At 44.8% G+C, this 16,916-nt stretch overlaps 1 protein-coding gene across 2 annotated transcripts in view; it reads right to left on the minus strand.

Annotated features, from left to right (window-relative positions):
• Window positions 1-1,381: 1,381 nt before the first annotated feature.
• igsf3 (immunoglobulin superfamily, member 3) overlaps window positions 1,382-16,916 on the minus strand; it is a 74,237-nt gene continuing 58,702 nt past the window's right edge. For both annotated transcript variants that reach the window (XM_069532983.1, XM_069532985.1), the window contains exons 8-10: window positions 6,829-7,239; window positions 4,627-5,073; window positions 1,382-3,980 (exon numbers count right to left, since the gene is read on the minus strand). In XM_069532983.1, the coding sequence (XP_069389084.1) occupies window positions 3,730-3,980; window positions 4,627-5,073; window positions 6,829-7,239 (1,109 nt within the window). In that variant the 3' untranslated portion in view covers window positions 1,382-3,729. The remainder of the gene's footprint in view (window positions 3,981-4,626; window positions 5,074-6,828; window positions 7,240-16,916) is intronic.

The following is a 16,916-nucleotide window of genomic DNA, read 5'->3' on the forward strand; positions in this document are numbered from 1 at the left end:
CAAACCATGGTCATATAAAAATACATCACTGAAAATAAAGCATCACTGGCTGAACTGAAAACATCACCACAAACTATTTTACACCTAAATCTGGAGCCAGCACACAGCCGATACATGCAGCCCTCGAAACGCAGCTACAACACTGTCAGAATGTCGGGGGGGAATCTTGGGAGGCAGCGATGGATGCTTTTAATATTATTATTATTATAACAAAAAAAAACACAATTCAGAGCTCGTGTGCAGCTCCAGCGATGGCGGCAGCGCTGTGACCACAACCGTGCCCTATACTTCCTGGCTCAGGTCTACAGAGATGAAATGAATTGAATTTAGAATGAATTCAGTCTGGGATTAATGTGATTTATACAGTGACTCAACCTCCAGGATTGTTCCATATTTATAAAAAAGAAACAATCCAGCAAACCAGCTCCTGATTTGCTTATAAAAAACTAAAATCTGCTTCATATGATGCAAGTCTATCAGATACGCAACCATAACGGTCAAACTTCCAACAGCCGCATCAGCTATTCCTGTTGATTTCAGCTGCACAGAATGACTTTCCTGCTGTTCGTTTATTAAATATACATATGCATATACATATATATGCTTCTGACTTGTTGTAGTAGCATCGCATCAAATAGCAACAGGAGGCTAAAGACTAACATTAACACTCTGAATATTGCGACTTAACGAGGTGACATTTTGACGACCGCAGTCTTTCTTAGACAAACGCCCTGTGGTAGAAAAAGTGGATTTGCAGAGTATACAAACAGAAAATCACGCTGACAATCAGATCAAGTGATGCAGAAAACAAACTAATATTTACAGATGTAACTTTCTCATGCATAAACACATCATTGTACATATTTCTATCATTGTGCATTTGAAATAGCACACCCCCTTGATATGCTGTAAGTATAAAGTGGATTGTGTTTTTTGCATCACGTGTCCTAATTGTGCTTTTCATCCCTTCTCTTTCTTCACATGGGTGTAAGACTTTTAGAGATGAAATGTCACCTCATCAACTACATGTTCGTTGTGGACTACTCGTCTTTTTTTCTTTATAAGTTGCTTTTGTCCTGACCCCAAAACCTAACTGACCAAATTCTTGGCTAAAGATGATTTAGATATTTCCGGCTGAACTCTCTGTCATGAGAGCCAAGCTGTAACCACGTGTTTGATAATGAGCTGACAGGCAGGGACGGGCCTCCTCTTCGACATTAATCAAATTTAGTTGTAGCTGAATTTGCTGCACATACATGACACTTCTGACTCCCCTGACTCAACAGCACCAGCTCTTCTCCACACGGCGGTTTGGCCTGGACTTGAAATGCTAACTTGAAAAACAGCAAAGCAAGTTGAAATCTCAGAATTCATAAGCTTGTGTCAGTATCTGCTACTTTTTTTTATTTTTATATTTGATAAATCTGTTTAATGAAGTGCTGCATAAAAGCAAAGCATTTAAAAGAACAAATATGAGCAGTAATATCAAACACAACCTCCAGATAGATTACTTTATATGTTCGATGGGCAGTTGAATAATAATGATGAGGGGGTTGGGCTTTGTGTTGGCTCAGGAAGTCGGGGTCGGGGGGGGGGGGGGGATTGGGCACTGCTCTGTCACACAAACACAATGCTCAAAGATTTCAAAGTTTACAAAACATCAAAATTCCTCCTGCAATACTCATGCAATATACATGTTGACACACTTGAGACAACGATGTCAAGTTTTTCGAGAGTTTTTCATTTTCGGGTCCAGTCTGGCAGTGAGAGGGTTAGGGCCCGGGTCAGGCAGGAGGATTTCTCGTGTCTCCCCGGCTGTTCAGTTCCAGCGGAAAAGCTATTTTCAACCCTTCTGCCTTTTCGTCAGGGGGGAACTGAAGAGATAAACCCTCAGCGAGAATCCACAAGTAGAAGACGATGTCGCAGTAGTTCATTTTCAGCTGACTTTGATCAAACATCCTACCAAGGTGTTACATCACATTTCACTAAATAAACGCAACGCGAGCGAAGAAGCATTAAGTGGATCAATTTCTGTGACTTGTCTGTTTGACTACTATACATGTAAAAGCCACAGTAACTTCCATAATAGATATAGATATACAGTGTTGTGACACTGACCAAACTTGACAATCTGGTGTGAAATGCTACAGACTGCAATGCGCAGGACGAGTCTAGCATTTCTACATCTACCACGTTGCCAACACACAGGCTATTGACATAATCTGCTTGGGTGCAGTTGCCTGGCAACGCAAGCAGCACAGGTTTTAGAGAATTTCAAAGCACAAAAAACAAAAAAGAAAATCTTACAAAGCTATGCAAAGTAGTATAAAACAATAAATAGAAAAATCTTTAAAAGAAACACAAAAAAAATCTAGGTTTTCTTATAATGTGCAGAATACATTTTAGAGTGTTACTGTATGTGACTACACATCTACACATTAGTAATCTGACGTGTGGCTCTTAACAGACCAGGTCTAGTTTTTTAACTTAAATATGCATTAGTTGAGCTTGTGGCATCTTTTAAAAACAGGACAACAGAGTGGTTATACTGGGCAACTTAAAGAAATGTGCAAGAATTCAATTTCAGTCAGCAACCCCCACTGTGCAATTTAAGAAGGACAATTCATCTGATTCAACAAGGGTGTAGAAATTGCCCTTTTGCCAACAAGGCTCGATAAACCCACAGCAGGAGGTAAGCAGACATGTTCTCGATCTGCCTCGGAACCAATCAGCGTCCTCCCCTTTCTTTAAAACTTCAAATACTGGCTGCGGAGAACAGCATTGGAAATAAGGAGGACTTGGCACTGAAAAAAAAAAAATCCCATGTGTTGAAGTACATATATCCTCAGCAGGAGAGAGCTGTTCATTTATTCTCCATCCGTTCTGACCTCCCTAGCTTTCCCTCGCTGTCACTTTTGGGAGAGGAGGAGGATGGAGGAGAAGAGCGGAGCAGTCTCTCGCTAAGGCCAGAGTGTCTGGCAGTGTTTAAGTGGCGCACCAGGACCTGTTTCTGTCTGCCAAGGCAAATTCATTGTGGAGGCAGGTGGGCCAACACACATACACACATCCTCACTTAGGACACAGACTTGTGTGTCCTTGCCTTTGTCTCTATGCAGGCTGGAAACCAAGTCATCGGCTACGAAGTCAGTGGGCGCAGAGCATCACTATGGCAACCAACATAGTGGGCCAGGCTGTGGCTGCTCTTGGATCAGTGCGGAGATGTTTGTGTTTTTTTTTTTTTTTTTTGGCATCCGCTCAGTGCCAGAGTCCATTATAGAGTTCCCTCTCTTAAATCTTCTTCCCAGATTGGCCAGTGATCTCATGTGCGCAGTTTTCTTCTCTTCTTGAAAAATAGACACATATTCAGAATAATAAAAAACTCAAAATGCAGCTATGAGATTAGGTTTCGCAGAAAACAAAAAAACAGAGAGAGAGAGACTTGTGATATTCTCTCATCCTTCAGTTTGCACTCAAACACTTAATTGTGCTAACATGGCACACACATTCTCATCCACACACACATACACACACACACACACACACACAGTTGTTAACATAAAACAGGCAGCAATCAGGGTAGGAATCTTAAAACTGATCAACTGATTGACTAATTCAACACAGCAGTGAACGACAGTAAGGTCTGAAGGTGGAGTCCACATCTGCTCCCTGGCATTGTGTTGGCTGGATCCGCAGCGAGAGCGGGACAGGAAGGGGGGCGGGGACCTTCGCTTAGTCAACAGAGCCGGGGTGCAGGCTGAGCGCAGGAGGGTCCAAACAGGTAGGCGAGTAACTCAGGTGAGGTTCTTTAATCCACAGGAGCGGGGCGCCGTTTTTGCCCTCCTGGCTCTTGCTGTTGCTGCGGCCCTTGTAGCGCACGAGCAGGAGGGAGATGAGGAGGATTCCGAAGATGGGGAAGGGGTAAAAGAAGACGAAGTAGAAGAGGGACTCGTTGGAGCACACCACCGACCGCAGGGTGGACACTGTTGAGAGAGAACATACTAACTTTATAGATGTCCAGTGGCCGTAACACACAAGCACATTGACGGAAAACACACATGCAAAAGCCCCAGTGGAAAAAAAGTATTCTTGATATAGTCCTAAAGAAAATGCCAACTGAAAAATTAATTATGATTGAATTTCACTCTGGATTTTATGACTCTTCTAGCATTTATAATTCAATTTGTAAAAGCTATGAATGATCTTCATCCAGTTGTTGACACTGGTGAATAAATCTATTTGAATTCCTCGGATCCCAGCACTGCTTCTGAAGCCATTAATTACTTTGCTTTAATGCTAAACAGTGGGTGGCCATCGCTGGCTTTGCCTTTATCTGCGGTTGTTCCCGTCTTCAAAATAAATGTTGTGACTGGGGAAGCCTGATCATCGAGGCAGGGGTGACACACAGACTATCTGAGAGCTCATTAATTGGACTATTAATATTCTCTTGTTAGATGCAATGTAAGGAGGACATACTAGGGATGGTCAATATGACAATACAGCACGAGGCTTATCCTGCAACCGGAGGAACATGTACAGTCTTAAATAACCAGAATAATACAAGCCTTTGACGTAAGTATTACATTCTGTTAATCTACATTCAAAAACTTTGTTTAAATAAGGCCTCACCTTGTTGCAGCACATTAACAATAGTGAACCCAGAGTTGTTGGTGGCCAGGCGGTACCACGCATTGCGAGGGTTGAGCAGCCACTCCTCCACGTGGCAGTAGTATCGCCCTGCGTCTGACGCCCGGGCCCCCTGAATGGTCAGGCTGTACTGGTCGGACGCCTTCCTCTCAAACTGCAGACGGGAGGTAGGCCCCGCCTCTTCTCTGGGGCTGCAGTTTCCGTTTCCAAAAACGGCATCGTGTCCGATCGAGAACACGCACTCCTGCTGCCTATCGTCCTCGCTCGGCTGTTCGTCGCTATCCTCGTCCTCGGAGTGCTCCACGTACCAGGACACTGAGAAGCGGGAGTCTCGAGACGACTGGGAGGGAATGCTGCAGTCAAGTCGGATTGAATCGGACTCTTCCACTGTCACGTTTGACTCCAGCTCCTCGACCTGCAGTCGAACTTCTGCAAACGTCCATGGAGATAAGAAGGAGATAAGAAAGAGAGAAAAAAGTAGCATTGAAATGTACAGTATTCATTAGAGCCTCGCAACAAAGTATAAAATACTACATCCTTTCAAAGTAGGCTGATAGTGATTCTACTAGAAGTATGACAAGAAACCAGAAAATATAGGAGTCAAAATAATAGAATTCATATGCCTTGATCTCCTGCCACTTTCTGTGGTAGACAGATGTTGAATCCACGCTCCACTCTGCCAGCGCGTTAATATTTCACGGATGTGTGTCTGCCGAACTTACACCAAACTGTGTTTACACATGTCGAGATCAATAAAGTATTAATGATTCTGGTCAGTATTGGCCAATACTGCATCCAGTGATTCGTGATCAAGTTTGGGAGCAGCCTTCATTTTAACGTGTCAGCTTGTGAAATCGTGTTGGGTATTTTCCACAGACAAAGCATTTAGTTGAAGAAATAATTGGCAGAATCTTTGATAAATTAAATAACTTTTAGCTGCTGCCTAAATTAACTTCAAATAGCACCACAAAAATCAGAACATGATTATTCAAATAACTTTCCAACTGTGCGAAAAAGGAAAATGAATGAATCCCACAGTGCTGCCCAAAGCCATCGCCAGGCTTTGAGCTTTTCAGCAAGGTTAGATCCTACCCCAAGGCTACAGTGTCTGTCTGTAGGTATGTGACAGCCCTTCAGGGGTGACCCAGTTCCACTACAGTAACAAAAAAAAATGGCAGCAAAGACCTGGCTTGCTTGGCATCCTCTTGCACACAGTTTGGAACAGTCGACTTTAAAGCAAAACGAGAAGCGGACAGGACAGCAGGAGAGCAGAAAAAAAGGCAGGAGCTGGCACACGTCTCCACTAATCTTTCCTCTCGACAGGCAGATTTCTGGACCGGTTCCTCAGTGAATGCATTTTTTAGCACCTTAATGAATATCCATGAACCGCTACTCTACTTTTCGTGCGGACATATAATTACAAGTTCAAATCTATATGGTTATGAATAATATCCCGTAGCTCCCTGATTGATTAATAGTGACGCAAGCTGCTGGTAAACTTCCACAAACAACCATGAGTTAACTTTTTGAATCAAAGTTGAAACTAAACAATAGAACGACAGGAAAGTCTCTATTTATGTTTGTATTTCTGTATTTGTATGTGCACTAGAGCTTCACTATCTACATTAAATAAAGGCTTCTTCCTCGCTATACTGGTTTGGATCCTTCCGTTCTATTTGGACAGACGCCACGACGAAGATTTACATTCTGCATTAATAAACAGGACACCTGGCAGAAGAACACCGCTCTAGGAGATGTTTGAAAAAGGTCACCTTCAGCTAGTGTGTGGAACAGAGCCATACAAAAGAAAACAGGCTTGTCACGGAGAGATGGGGTTGGATAATTATTTGTTTGTTGCAAATTCAGTGGAGGAGAGAAGAAGATATGAGGCCAAGTGTACTTGGGATGACTGTCAGGGTCTGCCTGGCAATAGGTACATCAGGGCTTGGGAAGCTTTTGAGTACTGGACACGAGAATTAGGTCGTCCGTCTGAACCAGGCTGTGCCCTTTGGCATGGCACATGACAGCTGCCATTTTTTTTGCCACCTGAGCTCTGCCCAGGGCACGTGTAGGGTCATCAGAGCGAGATGTCCTCGAGACGGTGCAGGAGGCAAAAAGGTAGATGAAAAATAACAAATAAACAAGTGAGCGTTTTGTTATAAGAGGGTTTGACCGCATGCTCACCTGGCTGTCTGACCAGAACCTGTGTGAACCCTGAGGACTCCCGGGACAGTCGATACCAGGCTCCATCTGGGTCACTCAGCCACTCCTCCACCAGGCAGTAGTACGTCCCGGAATCGCTGCTCTCGGCCCTGTTCAGCGTCAGCACGTAGGAGCGGGGCGACAGCCTCTCGGCCTGCACCCGGCGTCGCAGCCTCTCCTCATCTGCGTAGGCGCCGTACTCGAAGGCCCCGGAGCGTTCGATTCTCAGCAGGAGCTCATCGGCCTCTGACCCCGTCGCTCGTCTCACGTACCACAGCACAGCATGTTGGGATTCCTGGCTGGTCTGGGTGGTGATGGTGCAATTGATCCTGACACGGCTGTCCTCGGGATACACCTGAGACTGATTGGTCTTTTGCACACGTAGCTTACTCTCTGCAAAGAATTAAGGGAGAGGGGAGGGAATGAGAAGGAGCAGACAGTCATTCCTTTGGGTGCAGAAAAATGTGAGCGTCGGTGACAGGTACACAATGTAATTTCTGTTTTGCGACAGACGACCTGTTGCTGGGTTTATTTCAGTTGGCAGGGCAGGAAAAGATAGTGGTGAGTGGGTTGGTGCAGCAGGTGACAAGGAGAAAGAAAGAAATATGAGGGAAAGGAGGTGGAAATGTCAGGCAAATCAAAGCTGAGGGGATTGTAGGTTTGCTGGTATTAAGGTAGAAATGTAAGATAAAGTGCAGAGCAGAAGAGGGGGAAGGAGAAGGAGTGTGTTATTAGGTGAGATACAAGACAAAAAGAAGGGCAATGGGTTTGTCAGTGTGAGAAGGAAGGAGACAGGAAAAGCAATGCATTTGTCAGGGGAGGACAGGAAGAGAGCAGATAGGAGAGGGAGGAGACGACAGAGAGGTGTGACTGAGATGTCAGGAAGGAACTGAGGCTGCACTGAGGGCTGTGACAGGATTGGTTACAGTGACATTGGCTGTGGGTAGGATTAGCTGCAGGTACATCAGGTGTGACCATGACCAGAGCTCTGCTGTCAAATGCTTGGGGGGGAGGATTATTACAGGAGAGAGCATGTAGGAAACACGCATGCACGCACACACACACACACACACACACACACACACACACACACACACACCCAGACATCCAAGTGTAAAAACTTGTGCACCCTTGTATTCTCAAGCAAAAAACACTTTAGAGCAATATATTTCCCATGCTATTACATCTTCTGAAATTTACAACTGACATTTATGAGGGCCTCTACATTATCTTCAGATCTTAAAATAATATATTTATACTGGAGATGTATCTCAAACGATCATAATCGCTGCTCTCACACAAATTCTATTTATCTTTGACAAATGTCACCAAGTTTCATGTATTCATTCATAATGTGCATTTTCCAGCCTGTTTCGCTGCAATTTCCCAGATTCAGCACAGATCCTCTCTATCACCAGCTACCAACACCGACACCATGACTATCTGATTGGTAACACTTTCTAGTGTTGGCACACAGACGGTAATCCAAGAGTTTTCTGCAGGCTGAGAGGGATTTGGGAAACAGATTCCCTCCACTGATCTCAGAGGCAGATATGCAAGTGCACAGAATAACGTATTTCCACTTGGAGCAGAAAATACAAGAAAAGGAGCTGTCCAACTTTCCAACTGTCCCTGATTTGGCAGGTTGATAAGGGTTCATTTTGGTTTAAAGGGGATGACATCTCCCCTCTCCCCCGAAACTCACCTACTGATTGTAGCTGCATGAGGACAAATAGAAGCACTGTCAGAGAGTGTATTCCCCCACCAAGGCCCAAAAAGTCCCCCTATAAATCCACATATCTAGATTATTATTTGGATCTGCATCAAATTGCACACACAATCAGTCCCCTAAACATGTCTCTCATCAATTATTCATTAAAATTAATTTTTTCAGAGAGAAAATTCCCAGACCTTCCCCTTTATCATGATCCCTACAAACGTTTTATAGGGTCGTCCCTGACACATACCGCATCCTTCCACCAGACAAATAAAGTAAAACATTACCTCCTTGGTGAGGTAATAACCAATCTTAATAATCAGGAATATGAAATAATGTTTTCTGTTTACTGACCTCATATCAAACATTCAATCTCTGTCTCATCTCCAATCTCACCCTCCTATCTCGAGCTAAGCTCTGCTATTACTGACTAACTGTCTGACTGCCTAGGGTCACAGCCATCTGCCCAAACAATCTCACCCCTATATCCACAGATTGGTGAGGGTGCTCCATCAATTTTGTGAATTGCATCATACTGTGGCTACAGTATGTAAATAATTGGATGCTTCAAAGAAGATGCCACATGGACCACGACCACCCTGTCGTTCAACAGCAGTTCAAGCTAGTATCTGAAATTAGTCATCATCGTTGCCTCACTACCCACTGGAGACTTGGTAGGAAGCCTGACAATCCTCCCATCCGGAATTACTGCAGAGCCCTGCAGAATCCTGGCAATCTTTTTTTTTTTTCAGGAGAATTACCTCCAAACCTCCTGAAGTGGAACCATGCAGGATTGGATTGGCACAGGACAAAGCAATTCTCTGCCGTTCCCATTTGAAGTTTGAATCTGCAGCCAGCAGGGGGAAAAAACTGGGGGCTGAAAGCCTGTTGCCATACACGAGTGTTTACAGAAATGCTTTTTTTTTTTCAAAGCCAAAGTAGGCTAATTATTCAAGCCTTATTAGGTAGCATCATGAGCTATTACGAGCTATTTTGACTGAGTGCTCGCTGAAGGAGAGAAAGGAGGACAAATACAATGAGAGAGCAATGAGCAGAAATATAGAAGAGAAATGAAAAGGGAAATATTGTCTTTTTTTGTCTTCAAACAACCTTAAAGTCTCGGGCTCCCTTCAGAATCCAAAAATGTCTCACAGTGACTTCACAGATGAGCCTGTCACATCCTCTGACACCTGTCCATTCCCTCAGAGAGGCTTCTCCCTTCAGCTGTGAAGTCATCATGTGACGGTAACATCAGTAAACAGGCTAAAAATTCCATATGATGTTTGTGCAGAATATGCTCTGTTTCTGTACATGTGGTTCTGATGAGGGGGCATTAATTATGTTGTGGGAGGAGACCCAACATGAGGAGCCAGGATCAATCGTAATCGTCAACAAGACCGCTCATCATGTTACGAGAGGTCCCTTATCAGCGAGCGCAGTCCTGTGCTCTTGTGTGTGAAGGCTGTCAATGTCTATTTTTAGTAGTGATCACATTTTCTTTGCTACTGTATTTCTTTAATGAGCCTCAGAGGTGTATCTGAAGCCAAATCCATTATAGGAATCACATGTTCTCACAGCTCTGCACCGGTTCATGAGCAGTCACACCTGGTCTCAGCCAGAAGAAAAGTGCATGCTTCTCCTTTAGCCCCAGAGTGGGGAACCTCCCGCCTCCGCGCCAAATATAAAGACCACAAGACACTTTGATCTGACCCATGAGACGATGCATAAATTCAAAAAAGAACTCAGAGATACAGAAAATCCCATGACAGCAATTATTTTTTTCTGTGATTATAAAATAAGACACTACCATGTCCCTCAGGGTGGTTCTGTCTGGATATATACTTTTCAGTGTGGAGCTGTCGAGATGAGGGAAGAGCAGCATTGTTTGCATGCGTGCATTAATTTGATAAACCCTGAGATCTGTGATGGGCGAGTAGTTGTAGGTAGTGTGCATGTCAAGCTGACTTTGATTCAGCTTCAACCGTTCTGAGGTCAGGTATCTTGCACGGATCGCTCTGTACATGCGCGATGTGGAAACTGTGCTTGCACATGAGAAAATGATTATTGTTCTGATGCGAGTTTGCTTTCTTATGAGTAAAAGTCTGCAAGCCACTGTTATCAGCTCTGCCAAGGAGGTTAAGTTTTTTCTGCGTTTGTTCATTTATTTGTATCAGGATTACACAAAAACTCATCCACCAATGGAAATTTTGTGGAGAGGCGGGCCATCCTGAGGAAGATCCATAGAACTTTGATCCAGGTCAGTGGGCGGGTTCCAGGGATTTTTTTTCACCTTCTTTAATATTATGAGCAACATTTTGATCGATTTCTCAGAGAATAATTCATTGATCTTGAGGCTGATCCAAATAACAGTCTGAATCTAGTGAATTGAAATGTGATTTTCATTCTCTTTGTTTGTCCAGCTTTTAGTAGGATTACGCAAAAACCAGAGAACCGATTTTCTTGAAAGTTGGTGGAAGGGTGCGCGCGGTATGGGGCCAACATATCAGCTGACATTTAGGCAAAAAACAACACTGTTTATCCCTGAAAATCCAAAGGTGTTTTGTGGACTCAAACACTTCACCCACCCCTCCATCGGCATAGTGGTGAGTAGATAATGAATGAATTCTCTGAACTTTCTAGGACCTCCCTGGCCTCATCTCGCAGTAATCGGTATCCTCCTTTAGCCGGATACACCACCCACGATTCAATGAAATGTAATTACAATTATCTGATTCTCACTCGACAGAATGTGTAAATAATATTTTACAGGGCAAAGATATGAGCTTGTATCCCGACCTCATAACTATCTCAGCTCTGGTGGAGATTCTTGTGCTTAAGAAGTTAGTCGGCTATACTGTCATCACAGTGCACACAAACGCGCATAAAAACTGCACAGCACACACCCTAATTGGCTCATTGAACCCTCGCCTCACCCGTTTCCCATGTGTGCAGTTTGTCTGTTTAATAGCTGCAGGAACATTGCAGAGTTGAGACAAAGCTGTCTTCATCCCTTTTATTTATCAGCGGAGGTAAGTAAACAGATGATACAAAACTGCTCCACTTTCATAAGGAAGAAAGATAGCAAAGTGCACCCCAAACCCCAAAAGCTGCTCCGCACAACCGTTGTTTATGAAGTAGAGCAGATGAAAACAACTTTGAGTCTGGGGGGAAGGAGGAGTGTAAAGCTAAGGATGCCACTGTGGCACGTCAGCACACACTAAGAACGGCTTGTAAAAAATATAAAATAAAATAAAATCGGATAACTTCAAAAGAGCTTGGAAACTTCCTGGTCGAATGTTCAGAGGCGAGAGTACAGCCTGAGATTGTAAATGAAAGACTGTGATCCTTTATTCTTTGGCTACAGAGGAAATTCAATTCATTTTCCATCTCTGTTTTATGCTGCTGCCGCTCCAGGTGAAGTCTTTTTTTTTTCTTTTTTCCGCGAGAGAGGATCTAAACGCTGGGGTTGAAATATCGGCTTCACCCTCTCTGATTCCTCTTTCATCACAGTTGTTGTTTTGACCTCTCGTCACTTCGTTCCTCCCCTCTGCGTTACTGTGATCTGCGCCTGATCACATTCTGCCTAATCACCTGACGCCAGCATGAATATTCAGCAGCCTCGACTGTGGCGTGATGAATATTAATGAGGCATAAATGAAGTGTGAACACCAAAAGTACTGGTGGGGTCTCCGCCTGACATTTTTCTGCTCTTTTTAGATATAGTCTAATACACGCTTAATGACCGCTGAGCTGACAGCCCATCCACTGGGCCACGGATGTAATGCTTCCACTTAACTGAGGGAGGGCAGGGTGGACAAAAGCCAGGGAGGACGAGACATGAGGAGAAAAGTGGGGTGAATAAAAAGGAATCAGCAGACAGAGGGATGAGGTTTTTAAAGATGGGATGAGAGGGAAGCATTAAGGGATATATCACAAAACTGTACAGATATTCAGAGGCACCCACTAACAGAGAGCGGAGGAGTGAGAGCGAGTTTGCAAAGGAAGCGAGAGAGCCCGGAGAAGATGAGAGAGATGTAAAAGACCGAAAGTGAGAACACGCTCCTGGGGGGATTTGGGAAAGCAGCAGGCAGTCGCTCCAGCTCCACTCCAGAGGACTTACAGTCTTAATGGCTGCCTGCTCCGCCTTTAGCATTAGCATTAGCACAGCCCTGGGCTAATCCGCAGCCGGGACCCCAAGCATGTCAGGACTGAGGGCTTTCGACACGCCCTGATCCCCTGCAGAACAACTCACTTTGGCTTGCCACTCCTCGTCGGCCTCTGCAGTGCCACACGCTCAAGCGCATAAAACACGAGACATGACACACGCGACTTGTCCGTCTGGACCTCTGCCCCAGGAGGCATAGATCAGAGCGGGCTGCTTGTCGGAGGCGATGAGGGATGGCTTTTTCCTGATTGAAGATTGGCTCCTCTCCCAAACTGGGAGCCTAATTTCTATGCTAATGACGGCTATGTATCTGTGATCCCATTGTGTCAGAGAGATATTACCACTCCTCATCCCTCCCCTTTCCAACTCCCCTTACAATATCATTAAGACTGGGCTAATTATGGGGATCTTGTGCACCTTAAAGGACATTTTGAACAAACCCAGTTGGGGCCCACGTGTGCAACCTCCACCCATATCATTGCTATGCTCCACCAATATTATGAACAAATGCACTGACGGTGCACTTTCCCGCTTCCTTCCTGCCCATCAGATGGAGTGATTGCTGCTCGCAGGATGGCCCGATAGGAAAATGGATGCACAAGAGGGGATTGAGACAATGGATCAGGTCACGAGAACTCTGGGAGATTAATAGCCCAAAAGAATCTGCATGGCACAGACGGGAGAGTATACAGACATATCAGATTAAGCAGCGTGCATGTGTATCGATGTCTGTGTGTTTTTGTAAGGGGTCTGCCAATGAGCATAAAACACATTATGCTCATTAAAGCAAAGGGAGCAGTGGTTATTCAGTTAGTGCAGGCTGCAGAATGGCTAATGTGCATGTGTGTGTATTCAGAAGGCGGCACTGCTGAGCTTCTCCTACTATTAGCCACTGATTTACATGGGGAGCAGCAGCACTGTGGCTAGCGCTGAGTTATGACTTCAATTACATCAGCAGCAGGACACACAAGAGCGCATGTGCAAACACAAATGTGCGCGCACACATACACACTGAAAGGTGCTTCAGAGAGATGAAGAGACACAACACGGAGAATCTCATTGTGTCTGCAGACTAGGCCGAGCGAGGGAATGAGGCCTAGATTGGATTGGATTTGACGGAAAAAATGTGCCTGCGCTCTCACATAAGGGGTTTGCTCTTGTGAGGTAGAAGACGGGGAAGGAGCCTGACCTTGAATGTCTGAGGCAGACGTGATTAATCAAAAACCTTTTATGAAATTATTTTCTGTTTCAGCGCACCCCTCAAAGCCTCTTCATTTATCACCCATTATGACCCAGTGTGCTCATGTGTGTGCAGCAGACAGACACACTGTGAATGCACTCTGATTATTTGTGCATGCAACATATGAAGTGTATGAGGCAGGTGATGAGTTGCAGTCAATTCCCATATGCAGAGTTCTCGCTAAGGTGGGCAAAACCAAAACTATATACATGCTGCTGAAAACAGGGCAAACAATAGATTTACAACCTTGTCACCAACAATAATGCTGTGATAAAGCTGCTATTGTGTGCAAACAAGCACAGTTGCTGTATCCTTATTATTCATGAAATACTGACAATGGTGGAAAAGCTATTTGAAGAAAAATGTAAACATAACAGGGAGAATTATGAGGAAGAGGAGGAGGAGGGAAGCAGGGAATTATAAAATATTGAAAAATCAAAAGCGTGAGAAAGATGCTGGGGGCGTGCGTAGTGGGAAACATGCAGCTAAGTGAGAGTGAAGGGGGGAGAGCACATTAAAAGAGACATATGGGGAGAGGGAAAAACAAAATGTAGAAAGACAGACATGGAGCGGTGGGACGATGGGCCGAGCCTTAATGAAGATAGACATCTCACATCCATGCCCCGATGAGCAGGAATCTCCGATCGCCGCGCTGATGCCAACGCTATCAATAACAGCTGTGTGGCAAGTACTTCATTGGCATGAAATGAGAGCACATGCGGCATCTGCTAGTGCCAGCCCATATTAAACAGGAAGACACCCTCAAGTACAATCTCAGAGAGAGAGAGAGAGAGAGAGAGAGGCAGGACAAAATAAAGTGGGAGACAGTGGGAGGTTTGTATCCTCTAACTCAAAGCACAACCACAGGAGAGGAAAACAAGAGGAGGATACGGATGAGCCAAAACAAAACAAAACAAAAAAAGGGCATCCACTCCTGCATCATGTTTGATCATGTGTGTGGGGGTGGGGCGGGGGGCAGCGCGTTAGCCTGGCGAGCGTAGGTATGCGAGGAGAGATGAGGACAAACTCTAAGTGGGACAACCCCTCCATCATCACCATCATCATTCCAGCTGAGCCAATAACCAGACGGTCTTAATATCCCGCTCCTCATGCCAGATACACGCGCAGGCATAAGTGTGCACGTGCGCACACTGCAATGATGAGCAAAATGTATTGAACTCCCCAAACCATCATTAATCTAAACTCTGGTTCCATTAGGGAAGATTCAGCATAATTAGTTTTGTGTGTTTTCAGTGTGTGTGTGTGTATGTGTGTGTGTATATCAGTGAGATGAAGAGTGTGTGTGAGTGTGTGTGTGAGTGTGTGTGTGTGGTTCGAGATATGAGCAGATGATATTAGATTGTGTTGTAGAGACTGAGGCTTCCCTGGCGATCTGCCATGCTGAACATGTGTTTGCCATTATTGCATTTCAGAAAGAGACAAAGAGAAAACTCAATCAGGTGAAATCTAATATTATCCTGCCGCAGCATACTGTGTGTTTACGTTGTTTGTGTGTGTGTGTGTTTATGGAGATCTTCTACACCGAGGGATGGTATCGTGCACATCCCCAGTGTGTATCCATGTAGTGCATGTTTAGACATGAGCATGATGTTGTTTGTGTTCCTGTGTGTCCAATGGGTCTCTGCAGGGAAACTATAGTGGACACAGCTCGAGCACAGCTATTCCACAGAACAAAGAACATACAGTAAAACTAATATACGTGTGTGTGTGCATATAGAGCAGTGAACTCATCTCATATGACCCGGGGGACTTGGACGCAGGCAGTGAGCCACTAATGCAATCTGAAGCAGGAAGTAGGCCTGGGCTGGGCTCGGCTGCAGCCACCTCACTCCGTTTGACGAAACATCACATTGACCGGCTGACCGCCTCTGTTCCATCCAGCTTTTATCTGCTTCAAACTTCTCTCTTCTGCCTGATCTAAGATGCACGGAAGTTGGATCAAGAGCACAGTTTCTAAAGCTAGATCTCAACTTTTTCACTTCTGAAGTTCTACAATAATTTAACAAGAAGTGTCATTGTGCATTTGTCAAAGCTCCTCAAGTCGGGCCCACACACGTCTCTCTTCTGAATATAAGATGGTGGAGAAATGGAGCAACGGGAAGCTGCGAGAAACTGTTGTGTTGCTGGGTGTCAGGGGTGCGAGGCAGGCTTCTGTATATTATGCATAGTAAGCATATGAATGCTCTCAGAGGCACATCTAAAGAAAAACAGTTGCAGGGGCAATCATGCAAGAATTCAAGACTCGCTCACACGTACTGTATGTCTGTGCACACATAACGCTGGTGAAGCGGTTTTATACGAATCGAGCATGCAGGTGTCCCTGGAAGCGCGATTTAACGTCTCTCAATTATGCATCTGGTCAGATGCTGTGTTTTCCCACACCTCATTACACACACACTCCCCTTTATCCCACTTCTTTGAGAGAGGACGTGAAAATGCCAGCCGCTCTTTTTAGCAAGAGTGCCTAACATTTAGGAAAACAGAGGGGAGAAAGCAGATGGGGAGAAGAGGTGCGAGGCAGAGAGAGAGAGACGTCCTACATTCTGACAAATGAATCACCAGTCTAAATGAAGGTCTGACAAACACACACACACACAGGAGGTGGAGGAGATGAACATGGCATGACGAGGGATGAAGTAGGCCTCGGCAGCCAGTGAGATAAAAAGAATAACTCACTCGCCCTCCCCTGTGAGTTAGTGCCCTTACACGCAGGATGATCGAACCGCTATGGTTACCAATTGGTTTTCAGTCCGCTGCTGATCACGTCGTCACGACTACTGATGGAATCACCAAGGTGACTGATCACTTTGTCATGGAGATGCTGCCAGAGAAGCAAATGGGAGGTGGGCTGTGTATTTATTCCCCTACAACATTTCTCTGATTGTGAGGGTTTCTCTCTGTGCTCACATTTTTCTGGTTTAAAATAA

This window comes from Paralichthys olivaceus, chromosome 10 (assembly GCF_024713975.1).
Source record: "Paralichthys olivaceus isolate ysfri-2021 chromosome 10, ASM2471397v2, whole genome shotgun sequence".
Taxonomy (NCBI): domain Eukaryota; kingdom Metazoa; phylum Chordata; class Actinopteri; order Pleuronectiformes; family Paralichthyidae; genus Paralichthys; species Paralichthys olivaceus.